At 38.3% G+C, this 16895-nt stretch overlaps 1 protein-coding gene across 1 annotated transcript in view; it reads right to left on the bottom strand.

Moving 5' to 3' along the window:
- Positions 1 to 16895, bottom strand: part of LOC127583900 (protogenin-like) — a 114265-nt gene that overhangs the window by 59795 nt on the left and 37575 nt on the right. Inside the window, 4 exon segments of the mRNA XM_052040290.1 lie at positions 388 to 546; positions 853 to 990; positions 1830 to 1963; positions 2577 to 2721. Of these exon segments, the coding sequence (XP_051896250.1) occupies positions 388 to 546; positions 853 to 990; positions 1830 to 1963; positions 2577 to 2721 (576 nt within the window).

Genomic DNA, 16895 nt, shown 5'->3' with positions numbered 1-16895 from the left:
GCATTGTCAAAGCACTATCCCTTCAGATTCTCTAATGGATGTTAACTAAGCCCATGACATGATCTGAAGTGAAAAGGGAAGCTTTGACAGGCCAATATTTCTTCCTCAACCAATCACTCCAATAGAAGATTAAATGGCCATTCTTAATGAAGCTCCAAGTTATTTTTGTGTTTATCTGTAAAACAGTGACTGCACTCCAAACCAATCCACGTTGTTTAAAGAGATATTTCTGAGAGACAGCTGTAGTGCTGTACAAGTGAGAAGATTTTTATGATTTTTATTTACTTTAGTAATGAGCCTACTTGTATTGTCAAAGAACCACAGTAAACACCTTCAAAATGTACTAACTTGTGTAAATCTTAGCATAAAATGTATTTGTTAACTTACCCAATACTGTAAGCATAGCTGTTGCAACAGTGTAGTTGCGTGTGCCTGGTGTGGTGGCCCGACACACGTATATTCCAGCATGCTGGACCTTCACATCTGATATCATCAGATTCCCATTCCCCAGAACACGTGTATTGAAGACGTCAATAGATCTGTGATCTGTTTGGGAAGAGCATAAGTTTATATCAACTAACCACCAAAATTAGATCATTTATAAAGAGAAACAAACTACAATAGCAATTGTGCAGTAAGTACACATTTAGGTCCAAAATGATCAGTATTAAAATGCAGGGAAGATAAATCATCTATAATAGAAATAATTTGCTGACTATTTAATATCACTGTGTTCTGCATATTGGTTCAAGGTTACATTTGTATTTCAAAAAAGTCACAATATTTTAAACTAGTTTAGCCATTGCTGTGTGATTTCTAAATATCAGAGGAAGAGGGGAAATGGGACCTCACCTAAACGACTCCAAGAAACAAGAGGCTTGGGGGAACCGATGGCAACACATTCCAGCATCGCTGTTTGATGCACAGGCACAGTGATATTTTGGGGACCTGCGATTATCACTGGTTTCTGCAATGTCTTTGGTTCCCATGCTGTCAATGACAAATCAATTAAAAAATGATTAGTAAATAGCAATGACTTCCATTAGGGAATCCCAAAAAAAATTAACTAACCAGCAAAATCAAAAGGGCATAATAAATTGATAATTTTCCAGTTAGAGGAAAATTTAATTAAAATACATGCACAAAGAGATATCTTGTTTTAAATAGCATCACCAATAATGCATGAAAATTGGAAAGTCACATCGAGATCCCCAGCAAATGGTGAAAGAGCCATTATATCCAATCAAAACAGATATCATGACAACCTCTTTTTTCCTTTTAATATAAAGGAACCCCAAATGATTAAAAAAAACTAACGTCCATGTACAGTTAGCCGCAGGTAACATTATCACATTTCAAGCGCTGACTTGATCTGGAACAATAATTGGTGCAGCCCTGTTGGCAATTTGAGCATAGCTGCGGAAAATTTGCCACTTCAGTTGTCTAAGGAACACCCCTGTGAAGATTCTTTGTGCTATTCTCTTCCAAACCAAGAGGGGGCTAATTCCACCCTAATCCACCTACTTTGGTGAAGGCATAATAGTCAATATTTTGAAAATATGACTGAAGACCAATGACATATCTTAAATATGTTTTGCTTCAGGAAGTTGAGGAAATGCTGACAAGCTCAACTACCCTACAAGTATACTTCCACGGTTAAGCATAACTTGGACTCATCTGTTGAATCAATTCCTGGCAGAGAATGCATATGCAGACTTTCAGATTAGATACTGTGATTATGGGCATCTTCAACTCTAAAGTTCAATGCGAAGTCTAATTGAACCAATTATTGGAAACTGTCCAGGAAGACAGACCTCTCAATTGTATACCTGGAACAACAGTTAAAATGGCTTCTACACTCCTGCGCCTATTTGCAATGTTGGTTGCGACACAACGATACAGTCCAGCGTGTTGTCTCTCAACACCATAGATCTGAAGGATTCCTGTCGGTAGAGCAGTTATCCTGGGGAGAAAGAGAATTTTATCTTCTGAAAAAAAACCATACTGAGTTTTCAGATTTATACAACAATTTGGTATATTGGAACAGTGTCGGTAACAATTCAGGCACTGCAGCAAAATTTCATTTCATTAACAAAAGAAACAAAAGCAAAATTGTGCACAACTAAAACAGTGGTATATTTAACTAACTATTAAAGTCAAATTATGTAACAGTAAAACTCTGGTTCCAATCATTTGGAAATCCTGATGGGTTGGCATCTAGCTCTCTCATTCTCCTGGACTGCGACCCAGGGTTCTGGAGTGCGCGTGGTGAAACGGGGGTACGGGTCAGGAACATGCGTAGGTTTGCAGCTGGAGCCAGGGTGTGGAGTGTTTTTTTTCTTTTAACAAGCTTAAATTTACAAGCTGAAACTTACTGAGTTCACTACTATGTAGCATGTTTAAAAAAAAGTGAAATAAAATTATGTTGGGGTATTAATAGAAGAAACATCCAACAGTCCAGAAAATTTGTTAATCCAGCATCATGAGGGTGCCACATTATTGGAGTTTTACTGAATAGAATACCACTCTAATTATACAGATTTTTGTTTTTACAAGTTTCCCACTCGGTACAGTACCTGTCAGTAGCTAGGGGCAGTGCTGTCCGGTTGAACTCCCAGGTTATGATTGGTGGAGGATTTGCATGTATCTTGCAGATAAATCGTGCTACTTCCCCTTCCTTCACCACTGTATGAATTGGCTGAACCTCAAATGGAGACATACCTGAAATAGAAGGAACAGCACCATGTTTAGAAATTCAGACTAGTTATTAGGATATAACTAGAAAACAAACATCAGTAAGCAAAAAATCTCCAAAATATTCCAAAACACTTCCTACAAGTTAACACCCCAACTGAAACAGATCAAAATACAATGAGAACCAAAGGTTAATTTTTGAGATGATTCAGTTGTATTCCTTAACTTAAAAGGAACATGTCCCACAAATTAATTTGTAAAAACCTCTCACCTTCAACTCTGAAACTAGGTTTATAGCTGGCTACAGGATTGGAGTACTTGCAAAATTATTCTTTCACATTGGTAATCAAAGCAGGGGTTTAAGTGAACGATTCTTTTTTTAAAAAAATTGATCTGGGAAACAAATCCCTAGTAGTTTAAGGACCAAGAAAATTATTTTCTGAAATATTGATACAAAATTTGTGGTATCCAAGGATTTGTATTTACATAAAATCACTTGTGCAATAACTCCTGAGCAATACCATATGAATTAATGGAGCTAATTATTCTAGTAAGCTTAAATTTCAAGACTTGAAGACATTTATGCACTTATACACAACTGGTCTATGAAAGCCATCTATACTTTCTCCCTCCTCCCCCCGCAAACCCGGAGTGAGACTAAATTTCCATTCCATGAGCTTTCTTTAATAAAAAGGCATAAACAGAACCTAAGCTACTTTGAAGCCAAGATAACAAATGTTTTCCAAAGTTCTTCTACTGCTCTAATCGTCATTCAAAACATGGACATTTTGTAAAACATTACTTCAATGAACAACCATGCTGTAACATAGTCCACCACTATATCTTCACAGATATATTTGCTGTGAAATCTAAATAAATCCTGCAGTAGCTTGCTCACTTGGTTGACATGATGGACTGCACTAATGTGAAACTGACTTTCCCAATACAAGCAGTTACCATCTCACAGATGTTTTTGCCAGCAGCAATTGAAAGGATCCTGGTGAGGAGAGTCATTTCTCACACTCCAGGACCTGAAAGGAACTCCAAACTCTTTCAGGATTGCAGAGTTACAAAGGACAAAACTTCCCTCAGGATAAATGATCATTGAGCCTTACCACGCAACCAATACAAGTGTTGCTAACAATAAGAACATTAGGGCTCATAAAAATTTCACACCTCTGGAAAATTTGTAACTCATCAATATGTACAGAAGAATTAATTCTAAGGTCCAGTATAAAGATGAAAGGCACGCTTGTAGATCAATACAAACTTTGAGGATTAAAGAAAACCAAAATCTAATCAATGGGTAAAAAATACAGATTGTGACCAGTTAATAATCAACCAACCCATAGGGGGTGCAATAAATGTCAGAGATCAATCATCCGTCTTGGTGAAAAGGTGCACAGTTTACCAGAGAAAGAAAGTACCAATCCCTCCTCAATCAGCACTCCAAAAAAAAATTCACAATTTCAACAGAAATACAGTTACAGCAGCTTGTAAGGCAGCTTTCTCAACAGCCCAGAGAGTTTACCCTGCAAGTACCCACACCAATAAAAAATGTTTTAAAAGTCCTTAGTAGGTGGTAAATTTATGAGGGGAGCAATTAATGGTCAATATAATTGAACTCAGTACTTATGGGTCAAGACAGAAAAAGTTAGGCCAGGATTCCTATTCCCAGTTTCCATGCAGTGACCCTGCTGGATGCATATCTACACAATAAATGCTGAACCAGAAGTAGCTGTGATGCCTCAAAGGCTGAACAGTTTATTGACATTCACTATAAAAACACACACATGAACAATGGCCTCTTTAGTTGAGGTACTGGAGGGTGAATAACTTCTGAAAAACTTTTACCCCAAATATGGAATACCTGTTATCGATACAAGGATGAAACAGAACTGACAAAAACGTCGTGACATAAATTCCCAAATCTACAAATTAATTCAATACACCGCTTAGCAGTTATAGTTCTTGCTGAATTCAATAAAATGATAATCAAGTCCAAAAAAGAAAGATTACTGCAGGATAAATATGTCAGAGATAATAGTACCCAATGCAAAGGTTAACTTGTCAGAATCAAAGTTGAAAACTAAAGCTCAATTTTTCAAAAAATATCTATTTTAACAGAAAATTTATGTCGGAAACCTAATGGCTTTTCACACTTTTAGGGTTGCTAATGCACCCGATTTTACTGTGAATGTAAAATGCAGTCTGCTTTTGTCTTAGCACAATGCCACTGAAGCACTATTGCTTAAACAACAAGTCTCTTGTCAGATTCCCTTATATAACACAATTAGCTTCCTGTGAGATGAAAGCCAAGAACTAACCAATACTAATCAGATTTACAATCAGTTAAGGTCGTCCATATGTAGCAGCATTTTACACCGCCACTGTGAAAGGTCTGTGCTTAGATTGCTCTATCCATTACAGGGTTTGTGCACATGCTCCAGAACAGCAGATGTTGAACGAGATGTACAGCACAGAAATCAATACAAGGATTTCAATGAGGAATGGGATACTTCTTTCTACTTTCACAACAAACACTCCGAATTAGGACATTAACAGACGACTATTGCAGTGGGTAATCTGAGCAGATCAAGCTGAAGTTATTCTGCATTTAGGAAATAAAATGCTTCACTTTGGCCAGGATGAAGCATAACAGTAATGTCTAATGTGCATACAAGTTATATACAATACTTCCTCATCCTCAGTTCAGAAATAATCTATGAAATGGACCATCGAATGCAAAAAGGAAATTGCTTTCTGTCAGACTGCAGAAAAATGTAGAAAGTGCTCATCAGAAACAAATGCAAGAAAGAAATTTTAGTTATCAGGAAAACTTAGACCAGAAAATGTAATATATATTTGGCTGTATAATTCTGGATTGTTTTGACAGTTACTCCTTACAACAGCACTGGAGTTGCAGCTGAGCATCTTTGTTCAAGACCCTGAAGTGGGACTTGACTGATTCAGAGGCAAGAATGCCATCATAGAAGCATAATTAACAATGAGCTGGCTGTTCAAAAGGTCAGACACACATTACAGCTACTTTCACGAGCACAAGGCAATATGTGAGACACCACACTAGCATCATTGGCCTGGAAGTAAATAATGTAGAACTGAGTCATAATCAGACACCGTAACCATAGAACCATAGAAAATTACAGCACAGGAAACAGGCCATTCGGCCCTTCTAGTTTGTGTGAAACATTATTCTGCTAGTCCCATTTACCTGCCCCCAGCCCATACTCCTCCAGACCTCTCTCATCCAGATATCTATCCAATTTACTCTTAAAAGTTAAGAGCGAACCCACATTTACCACATCAGATGGCAGCCCATTCCACACTCCCACCACTCTGAGTGAAGAAGTTCCCTCTAATGTTCCCCCTAAACCTTTCCTCTTTCACGCTAAAGCCATGTCCTCTCGTACTTATCTCTCCTAATCTAGGTGGAAAGAGCCTACTTGCATTAACCCTGTCTATGCCCCTCATCATTTTGTAAACCTCTGTCATATCTCCCCTCATTCTTCTCCACTCCAAGGAATAAATTCCTAACATGCTCAATCTTACCCTGTAACTCAACTCCTGAAGACCCGGCAACGTTCTAGTAAATCTCCTCTGCACTCTTTCAATCTTACTGACATCCTTCCTGTAGTTCGGTGACCAGAACTGCACACAATATTCCAAATTTGGTCTCACCAATGACTTATACAACCTCACCAAAACATTCCAACTCCTACACTCAATACTTTGATTTATAAATGCCAGGATGCCAAAAGCATTTTGAAATATTAAACAGCTTGATTAAACATTTGCCACTAAAAACTCCCTGGCTTCCTAGAGATTCCATTCTCAGGCTGGGAATTCAAAAAACCCTCTGACAACAATTTAGAGACAAAACATTGTTTGACCTACCTGTGAGGAGCTTGTCTTTAGAAGGGCAGTCTCCAGCTATCAGAAACTTTTCAGACTGCTGCACAGGCTGGATCATTGCCAGGCAGTGGAACCAGGAGGAATGGGCCACTTGGTCCTTCAGGCCTGCTCCACCATTCAACAAGATGTGAATAAATTTGGCAACACCAGCTCAGGCTGTGCAAAATGGAAGGTTCCAATCTATCTTTAGGAGAGGAGGACTTCTCTCAGGAGAATATATACTGCTGCCAAAAGATAGATCTGAAACTAGTCTTGCTTGTTACCTTGACCTTTATTTCCACCTTGCCCCCCCCCCACCCCAATTTTTTTTCTTGGTTTTTGCCTATAATTTTCTCATTCAGAAAGAGACAAATTATATTGTAATTTGGCAAGCAGGCCTCAAAAGGCACCGAACATGGCCCATCACCGTGTGTATGTGACTAGCCAGTTATCATCTAAACCAGAAAACCACATGAGCACACACTGCAGGAAACAAAAAGCAACCGTGAATGTATTAATTGGTTCTCTTATCTTACTTCTGGGACATGGATGCTAACTACAACAGGATTAGCAACTCGAGTCAGGTGAAGATTTACCTGATTTGTTAAATTCAGCATAGCACAGTGTATACCCTGACATCTGGAAAAACTCAGAGATGCAATACGTGCCATGGAGATTCCATTCTAGTGGATCAAGAAACCGTACTAAACATCTGTCATGAACACAAGGTATAGATTTTTCTGCACCGTAAGACAAAGTTCCCTTTTTAGGTACAACAGTTGAGAGAAAAATTAATAAAACAAATCCTTACGACAGCAAGTTTTATTACAATGTTACCAATGTTCAAACTTAAGTTAATTCAATGCTTTACTAAATTAGCTTAAGTAGTCTTCACTGTGGTCAAGAAATTGAATATTAATCAGGGCACCAAGATAGTACAGGAGAGCGTAAAACTAAGAACACAATTCTGACTAAACGGCTGGACGCAAACTCAGTCAATTTTCAACTTAATGAGAAGGAAACTAAAGAAAACATTAAAATCTCAAGGAAAAGAATGGAAGCTTATTTATTGTCTTTCTGCAACAGAGCAAGAAAGGTGTAATTGAAAAAAAATGTCCTATGCAGAATTTAAAAAAGACATGCAATGCACAGAGTGGGCGATTTGGTTCGCATCTCCTGGCTTTGTTGATAATCAGATCCCTTTGAGGAGTGAACAGTGCTCTGAAACAGATGGTGATGGTGCAGCACAGATAGGGTGATGGTGCAGCAAAGATAGGGTGACTACCACTTTTCTGGTGGAAGGGTAAAGACACAAGGGGGAAAATATGATGTAATAATGTGTACACACTGAACTCCACTTCCAAAATTTGGTTCCATTGATTTCAATAAAAGCAAAATTTCAGAACTGAGGTTCAGCCAGTACATGGTTACTTACTACTGAGGAATTCTTTCTACCACACAATACATTAGACCAACTAGAAAAGGTTTTCAAGTGTCGTTTAAAACAATTATAAAGTTGACTAAAAACTTCTGGAAGTCTTGATATTTACTTGCAATAAGCTCTTCATAGATTTATTTTGCACTAAAAAAATGTTATTTCAACATGAACATCAGAGAATATTGGCCGAGATTGGCCTAGGTCAATTAACCGGAAAGTCAGTAACTGGGCTATTTCTGGCCATGGGCTGATGCACACCATTCTACTTAGCACCACCAACTTCTACAGATTTCTCAGCTATCACTCTGGGAAATCTACGTACGGTAGCATAGCGGTTAGCGTGACGTTATTACAGCGCCAGCAATCGGAGTTCGATTCCCATCGCTGTCTGTAAGGAGTTTGTACGTTCTCCCGTGTCTGCGTGGGTTTCTTCCGGGTGCTCCGGTTTCCTCCCACATTGCAAAGATGTATGGGTAGGTTAATTTAGGTTTAAAATGGGCGGCGCGGACTCATTGGGCCGGAAGGGTCTGTTACCACCTGTAAATAAAATTTTTAAAAAAATTTATCTACCATTTTATATTTAGTATAAATAAATAGTCATAGGTATACCAAAGTAACTTATGGGATCCAGACACACTCCCATGGAAATGAAAATGATAAGCACAGCAGACAATAAGGAGCATTGCGTCTGTTTTGGCTATTGGGAATGCACTACCCAAATCAATCCCACTTACATCAACCTCCACCCCCAGCCCTCCTGATTTTCCTCCTTCAACTAAGTTATAAAATTTCATTTTGAATGCTATTATTCAATTTGTTTCCACTATCCTATCGGCCAACACATTCAAGATTGCAACAAAGAACACAGACAAGACTGTAACAGAACACATGCTTTTGTTCCTCATATAGTTTCAAGATCTTTTGCCAGTTATCTTAATTCTCTCCTCTCAAAAGCAACAGCTGATATCATTCCCTGGATGCAATTAATTTCCATTCACAAAAACCATGAAAAAATTCAGAGAAAAGTTAAAATGTAATTTTCTATAACTAACAATTTTATTCCAAAAATACATGGCCAATGTTACTCAACATTGATATTGTTTAAGAACATTTAAAACTAGCTATAACATAACAATATTCACATATTAAGTTAATAGTGAGAGCATCCTGTTTCTTCAAGGTTAGAACTGCAATACGACTTCAGATCTAATGTCAAACTTCTTGGTTCTGATCAGGCTGTTACATTATTATACCAGCTACAAAACCAAGAAGAGAAGTTATTTCATTCCAAAATCAACTTAAGATACACTTGTCAAATCTTTGATTTTACCACAGTAAGTAACTGCCCAACCAGTGCCACAAAAGGTTAGAATGGGAAAATGAGATTCCCAGGATAATGTTTACAACTACAAATTAACCTTTTGCCACTTCCATTGCCATGAATTGAATAAATTTGCCTACAATGCATACACTCACTTCTGATTCAAACCTAAATCCACAAAGTGCAAGGTAAGGCAAACAGAGTGGCTGTTGGGAAACAAAATTTGCACTATACACCTAGCGAAACTTTTAAGTCCAAGAAAAAAATAAGCAAGTTTCTGACTATGGATCAATCATTTGTATAATCCTGTTGTACAGAAGATTCATGAGATGCACTTCAATTTTCTTTTTAAAAATATGCTGCCACCAAATTATAAAATAGAGGTGGATGCTGAGGGTAGGATTGATTGGGTGGTGCTTTCCCAATAAGCAACACAGACACCATCACAGGAATTGTGATAATTGGAGATTTTGGGCAAAATCAATTTGATTCCTTTGTATCTCAGTGCATTTTGGACTTCCGCAGTGATAATCCCTCCAGTGGAGGGGAACTTGCTGTATTAAACACAAATTGAACTCATCTCCTGCAGCACCAGCACATGACAGAGGGCTCTAAATATTAAAGCGCCATAGACATCAAATGTTTAGGCAGTCTATTATGTGCATTACAAAGTCAGTAGAACTATAATCAAACAGAAACAAACATGCTAAACTATAATGGACCTGGACCCAAATAAATCCGAATAAAATTTAACAAGGACTTTCCTAAAATACTCTTTTCCATCCCCATTTCCTCCTATCCAAAAAAATGCCTCAGGTCCCCACACCTGTACTTCCTTTTCCCACAGCCAGAACCAAGAACCAAAGAACAGTCTGTATTGGGGGAACAGAAGGTACCTTTTTTGTTACGAGGATGGATTGCCAAATCTGCTGCACATAGCACTGTTGAACAGTAGCAATAGCTAAAAGAAATATTTGTTCTTGGAAATGTGGACATCACAAGACAGCTGGAATTTTCAGCCCATCTTTAATTGCCCCCAACTGAGGAGGCAGTGAAGAGTCAACCGGTTTGGTTAGTCCAGCCCATATGTGATTTCAGACTAAGTAAGGCTCTTAGATTTTCTTCCCTGAAGGACAAGGTAAATGTTTTTTTGTAATAAGAATTTTAGCTTCATGGGCACATACTGGCTTTTTATTCTATTTCAAATCTAATTAGTTTAATTTAAATTCCCAGCTGATATGGTAGAATTCCAACTCACACTTCTGGAACAATCCTCAGAACTCCAGACACTAGGGCAGTACCTTAACCACCATCTAACCCCATCCTACAATGACAGCTTGCATCCAACCTGTACTTTCATTTCCAATAGATCTGAACTAATTCAAGGCATCCTTGCCCATGTGGAGTGCTGCCACCCAATGTATCGGAGGCCACCCAATTACCAGCTTTTGGCACAGTGTGTATTCTACAGCACTTGCTTTTCAATACTTTGCAATATAAAGTCACAAGGTTGAAGTTTTCAAAAAATTCCACAGAAATTCAACTTACCCTTAAAACCAAAAATATGTGAAGGTTATTGATCCAATACACTGGCTCTCGTTTCTCACTCCACAGATGCTGCCTGATTGGCAGATAATTTCCAGATTTTTCTCTTTTTATTTCAAATATATTTGTCTTACTGACTGCAGTTTATACTTCACTACATAGTGAGACTGTAGAAGGAAATATTCTTGCTCTCATAGGAATATACATGTGAGAGAAACGTTCCACATAAAATTAACAGAGAAACATCATAAATGCTGCTAGTTCCAAATTACCCCTCGAAGTACTGTTTGTGGACCTGAGAAATAGCTTAATGCAAGGCTAATCCTCAGGTCCACAATCAGTTTTAGAATAAAACAGGAAGAACTAAAACCAATACAATAAAGCTCTATAATGGACAGTGAAAATAGAATGACTATTGAATTATTTCTGAAAAGCTCTGCTAGCGGCAAAGTGGATTACTGTGCGATTGCCATCACAAGATATGGAGAAAATAATAAAACAGTAATTGATTTCTGATACCTTACATTTGCTCTCCTGTTCTGAACAATGCACACTGCCATTGTCCTTTAATTACAATCTGAGTACTTTGCCAATTGACAGGAGAGCCCAATTCTCTAAATTGCGTTACTCAATACTAGAAACATTTTTAACCATTGATTAATACAAAGCAACCTACACTACCCATTATGGTGAGAAGGCTTTTGTTTGTCAAATGTCCTTTATGGGACTTTATCAAAGTATTAAACCTGGATTAAAATGTTCAAATTTGTTCAAGTTTTAAAATATTAGAAACTGCAAAAATCAAAAATTGTAAAAAGTTTTTTCACATCTGTTTCCATATTCTCCTCACTGATACACAAGAAACATTTAGGGAATAAAAAGTAACGCAATACAGGTTCTTAATTAAAGATACCATCAAAGTGGCTCTTCAACTGGCTCTGCAGTCAAAACTTATTCAACTTTTTAACCTTTTTGAGTTTGACCTTTTATTTGATGCTATAAATTGTGACTTACAAGTGCAACTAACTCAATAAGAAACCCTTCACACTGGATCCATTCCTCTTTACTTCTGTAATCAAGCAGGTGCTCATACTCATCCACACAAGAACTCATTAAACCAGTCACAAAAAGACCAGTCCACTCTAATGACAATCAAGGCCCTGGTGAAGGACCTCATTTAAAAAAAGTTGTTCCCACAAAAGGGAACATGATGAATTCTTCTGTTATTGCTCCAAAACAAGATTAACTATTATTTACGCTTTCATAAAATTAACAATACATTTTATGGACATTACATCACATTCCTAATACTGTAAAGCAGAGATACAGGGCTCTTGCTATTGGGTGCAGTTGGTAAATATAGGGTATGCAGGGAACTGATCCACCTCAAGGTTCCCCATTTTAGCAAATCAAATGCAGGCAGCATCTTCCATGTTCACATTACAAGTCCCTGGATTACACAGCCCAGCAAACATGCATCATAAAATGTAACAGAATGATCAACATAAAAAAAAACAGAAAAAGGCCAAAAACACATAACTACCCACAGATAGCTAAACAACCCAAAATAATAATATAAGTTGGACAGATTTTATTTCTCCCCCCAATCACAATATGTTCTAAACAAAAAAAAGTCAGTGGGGAAGCAAAATCTTGTGAAGGCAAGACAATAAGTTATGCATTTTCTTTGCAAGATTGGGTCCAAGCTATTTCTACCTTTGTTTTTATACTTTGGTATAAAATGAGAGAATAAAAAGCTACCAAAAGGTAACAGATGGTATAAGTGAAGGAAATCAAACAGAACTTCAAGGTACCCCAGAAGTTCACAAGTTATTGAATACCATACTTCTATATTATACATAAATTGAAACATCTTTTAGTCATGTCACATTCAGACAAAATTTGACAGAACTGCAGACATTTGACCATCAGTGCCACAGCTGGTATACTCCAATGGGACAAGCTTGTTCCCTGCTACTGTCTTCTGAGTAGCAAAACACAACTGTTCCCTTTGTCCTTGGAAGGTTCTGTCAGAATAGCTTAGACAAGTAACTGGAGTGACACATGTAGCGGCCAAGGTGTACTGGTGGTGGATAGAATGCACATTCAGGATGGTGGATGGAATGCCAAGCAATCTGGCTGCATTGTCCTGGCTGGGTGTCAAGCTCCTTCATATTATTGGATCTGTACTCACCCAGGCAAGTGGTGAGGATTCCATCACCTACAAGGCACAAGTCAGGAGCATGGAGGAAAGCCAGGAAGCAAGCCACCTGCTGCAGGATACCCAACCCCCAATTTTCTCTTGTAGTCACAGTACTCGTGGCTGGTCCAGTTGAGTTTCAGGTCAAGAGTGCTGCCGGAAGCATTGATGGCCAGGGACTCAGCACTGATACTGGTAATGCCATTGAATGTCAAGGGTAGGTGGTTAGATGATCTCTTGAAAATTATCATTCCCTAGCACACTTGGCATTAATGCAGTTCATGCCTAGACATTGGCTAGGGTCCTGCTGCATTAAGGCTTGGACTGCTTCATTTTCAGAGAAGTGGAATAGAACAGCATGCAAACATTCCCACGATTGTTGCAGTGAAGGAAGTTTGGTCACTGAAGCAGCTGAAGCCAACTCTGTTTAGGATGCTTTCCTGAGGAACTCCTGAAGCGATGCAAATTAACCTCCAACAACCTAACACTGCACAAAGGAAAACGCTTATGACTCCAATCATTGTACAGGTTTCCCCTTGATGTCCGTCAGGCTTCTAGATGTCACACTCAGCCAATGCTTCCTTAACGTCACTCTCACTTCACCTGTGGAATTCATCCTTCTGCTCGGACCTACAATGAGTCTTCCATCAAGTGGTCATGACAAAACCGAGATTAAATGACAGTGAGCACATTATTGGTGAATAAGTATTGCTTGATAGCACTGTTAATGACACTTTCCATCACTTGGCTGATGATTGAAAGTAGACCTATTGGGTGATAGTGTGATTGGATTTGTTCTTTTTTTGTGAACAGTACATACGAGGGGAATTTTACAGAAAAGCCAGAGTTATAACTGCACTGGAAAAGCTTGGCTGGAGGTATGGGTAGTTCTGGAGTGTAGGTCTTCATTCCTACACGTATGACATTGTATGGTCCCAAGGTTTTGTTGTATTCAGTGTTTGCACTGTTTCTTGATACACATAGTTTGAAAATGAGCTGAACAAGGTTACAATTCTTCTGCCTCATCTCTGGCAGTCTAATGCTGTACCTCACCTTCACCAAGGATGGGGATGTTCTTGGAGCCTCCTCCTCCTCTCACCTTTAATTGTCCACCACCATCCACTACTAGATGTGGCAGGACAGCAGAATTTTGATCAGATCCATTGGTTGTGCATTTCCTCAGTTCTGCATATTGCATGTTGATTTCACCATTTATAGCAACTATGCTGCAGGTTTGCAAAAAGCAGTCCTTACATTGTAGGTTTTGAATACACTTGATGCTCCTTTGAACATGCCCTTCTGCACTCCCCGTGGAACACACATGCTGCGGCCCCAGCTTGACGGGAATGTGGGACGTGCTGGGCCACGAGGTCACAGGTTGAAGTGCTGGACCCTTCTGCTGCTGGTCCACAGAGCCCCTTGGATGCAGTTGCTGTATAAAAGGGAGTTTTATTAACAGTTCCAAATCTCCGGTGCTACAACTCTGCAAAAAGCAGATATCACCATTGAGTTCTATATTCATTACAAAAAAGCAAAGAAATCTTTGCAATCAAGTATAGACACAAAATGGCATATTTCAAATTTTTTAGTATCCATACCCTGCTGTATTGCTGCACCTATTAACCATCAGAACAGTTCTAGTGCACACAGTTTGATGGATGCTACCTACAGCTAAATGTTTACAGAACTAAGTAGCTTTAAGCAGGATGTCGATAAGAGTAAGTGTCTCCAAAGCTATCCAAGCAAGACAAACACCACAGCCAAACTCAAATATAGGTTACATGACTTATGGATCACTTTGGGCTCTCATTTGTCAAAAAAAAGCAAAAAAAAACCTTTTGAAAGTTGCTATTTATGAAAGCACTTTCCTTGTCGGACTGCATAAGCTGAACTTTAAAACCATCCAAAGTTCTACGTTACCCCCTTCACTACTGAAGTGCCAAGTAAGGTACATTCAGGTCAGAACAGGGAATGGGAGGGACGTTGAAGAAGTAACTATGTGTGCTAAATGATTGGTAAAGACTCATTAAGATTTTATAAATAAATGTACGAGACAAAGTTAGTACAAATCATTTCAAATTCATAGAAATTTTTTTCTTGCTTTATAGCACATCCATCTATACAAATACACTTTGTTGTAATAAAACCTCTCTGCTGATTGATAAAGTCCAGTTCCTATTTCCACATCACAATGTAATCCCTTCTACTGGGCGAGGAAAAATTTAATTGATTTTAAAGGTTAGAAATACTTGATTGCATTTCTTACTATACCTTAACAGGGAAAAACATTGCTGGCAATGATGAAATTATAACAGGTAATCAGGAAAAAAGAAAAGTAAACCTGTTGGTAATTATTGTCACATTGGCTGGAATTGGTGAATTTCTGCTGGACTTCTTCATTTCACAATTCCTCTCTATTAACCAAACTTGAGGAACAGACACATGTTCCCAGTCAACAGGTTAAAGGCATCTTTTGGAGGTGACTGATTCTTGGATGTCTTTTCAATTAAAACACTGCTGAGATAAGTGGCACTTATTGTTGCAAGGCAGGGTGAATAAGAAATATTTTCCTCCCAAGGAAATATTTTGCTGAAGAATCCAATAAGCTATTTGTATTTTTGTCATCAGCCTAAACAGAAGAAAACATCACAATAGAACCAATCTTGAAGTGGAGTGTTTACCCAAAAACTAATATGTGGTAGTGAATTCATTATCACCAATCACAAAACTAATGTCTTGCTGTCACATTGGCCAAGGAAGAAATGTTGGCCAAGGAGAATTCTCCTGAACTCCAAGGATTGGTAGGTTAATTAGCCACTGTGAATTGCCCCTAGTGTGTAGGAGAGAAGTAGAATCAGGGAGATTTGGTGGGAATGTAGAGGAGAATAACAAATGTGATCAATGTAAAGTATGTGTAAATGGGTGGCTCATTTACCAGAACAGGCAAAGCGGGGCAAACTTTAATATCATCTCATCAGTAATTATCTGACACCACAGCATGAAAAATGGAAGCTAAACACACACAGATTTCTTTATGACATAGGAGGAAGCCACTTGGCCCATCAAGTCTCAGAGCGATCCTGTCAATCCCACTCCCACACTCGTTTCCCTGCAATCTATTCTCACACAACATAAAAGGCTCCTTCTGATTTCTTTTGTTACACTTCCTCAAAAATTTCCATAGTTTACACACTACAACAGTGCATAGTACCTCACAGCGCATAAATAACACACACACACACACACACACACACACACACAAAGAGTGGATTTTAAGGCAAACCTATATGCCTAGGTAGCACTTGCCCTAATATGTCTACTTTCTCTATCTGGCAGGAAGCAAACTAGTATTACACTAATACATAATCAAGTTGATTGAGCAACTCTACTGCTATCATGTCAATTATACATATTGCAATTGATCAATAACCATCACTACTTCCTGAAGCAAATCATTTCATTTCATTTCTCACTGCAGTTAAGCATTGTTCTGACTCCCCGGTAATTCAGGACCCATGGTAGAATATAACTTAAGTAAGCAGCAGCTTGAAAAGCCAAGTTGAACATATTGGCAAAGCCACAATCATTCAAGTGACAGCTTGGAATGCTGCCAAAAATTTCACTGACCCAAACCTCTGGTAATAACCTCTATAATGGATTTCATTTCCAAGACATAACCCTTCAATCAACACAGTAATCCACTTTGTGGTTTACAAATCAAAACAGTTAAAACACAGTCGTTACTTCCTACAGCTGTCAAAATCTATTACTGTGTTATTTAGTTC

Source organism: Pristis pectinata, chromosome 28 (genome assembly GCF_009764475.1).
Source record: "Pristis pectinata isolate sPriPec2 chromosome 28, sPriPec2.1.pri, whole genome shotgun sequence".
NCBI lineage: Eukaryota > Metazoa > Chordata > Chondrichthyes > Rhinopristiformes > Pristidae > Pristis > Pristis pectinata.
Note: the sequence above shows the minus strand (reverse complement) of the source record. Positions and strands in the feature narration are given on the sequence as shown.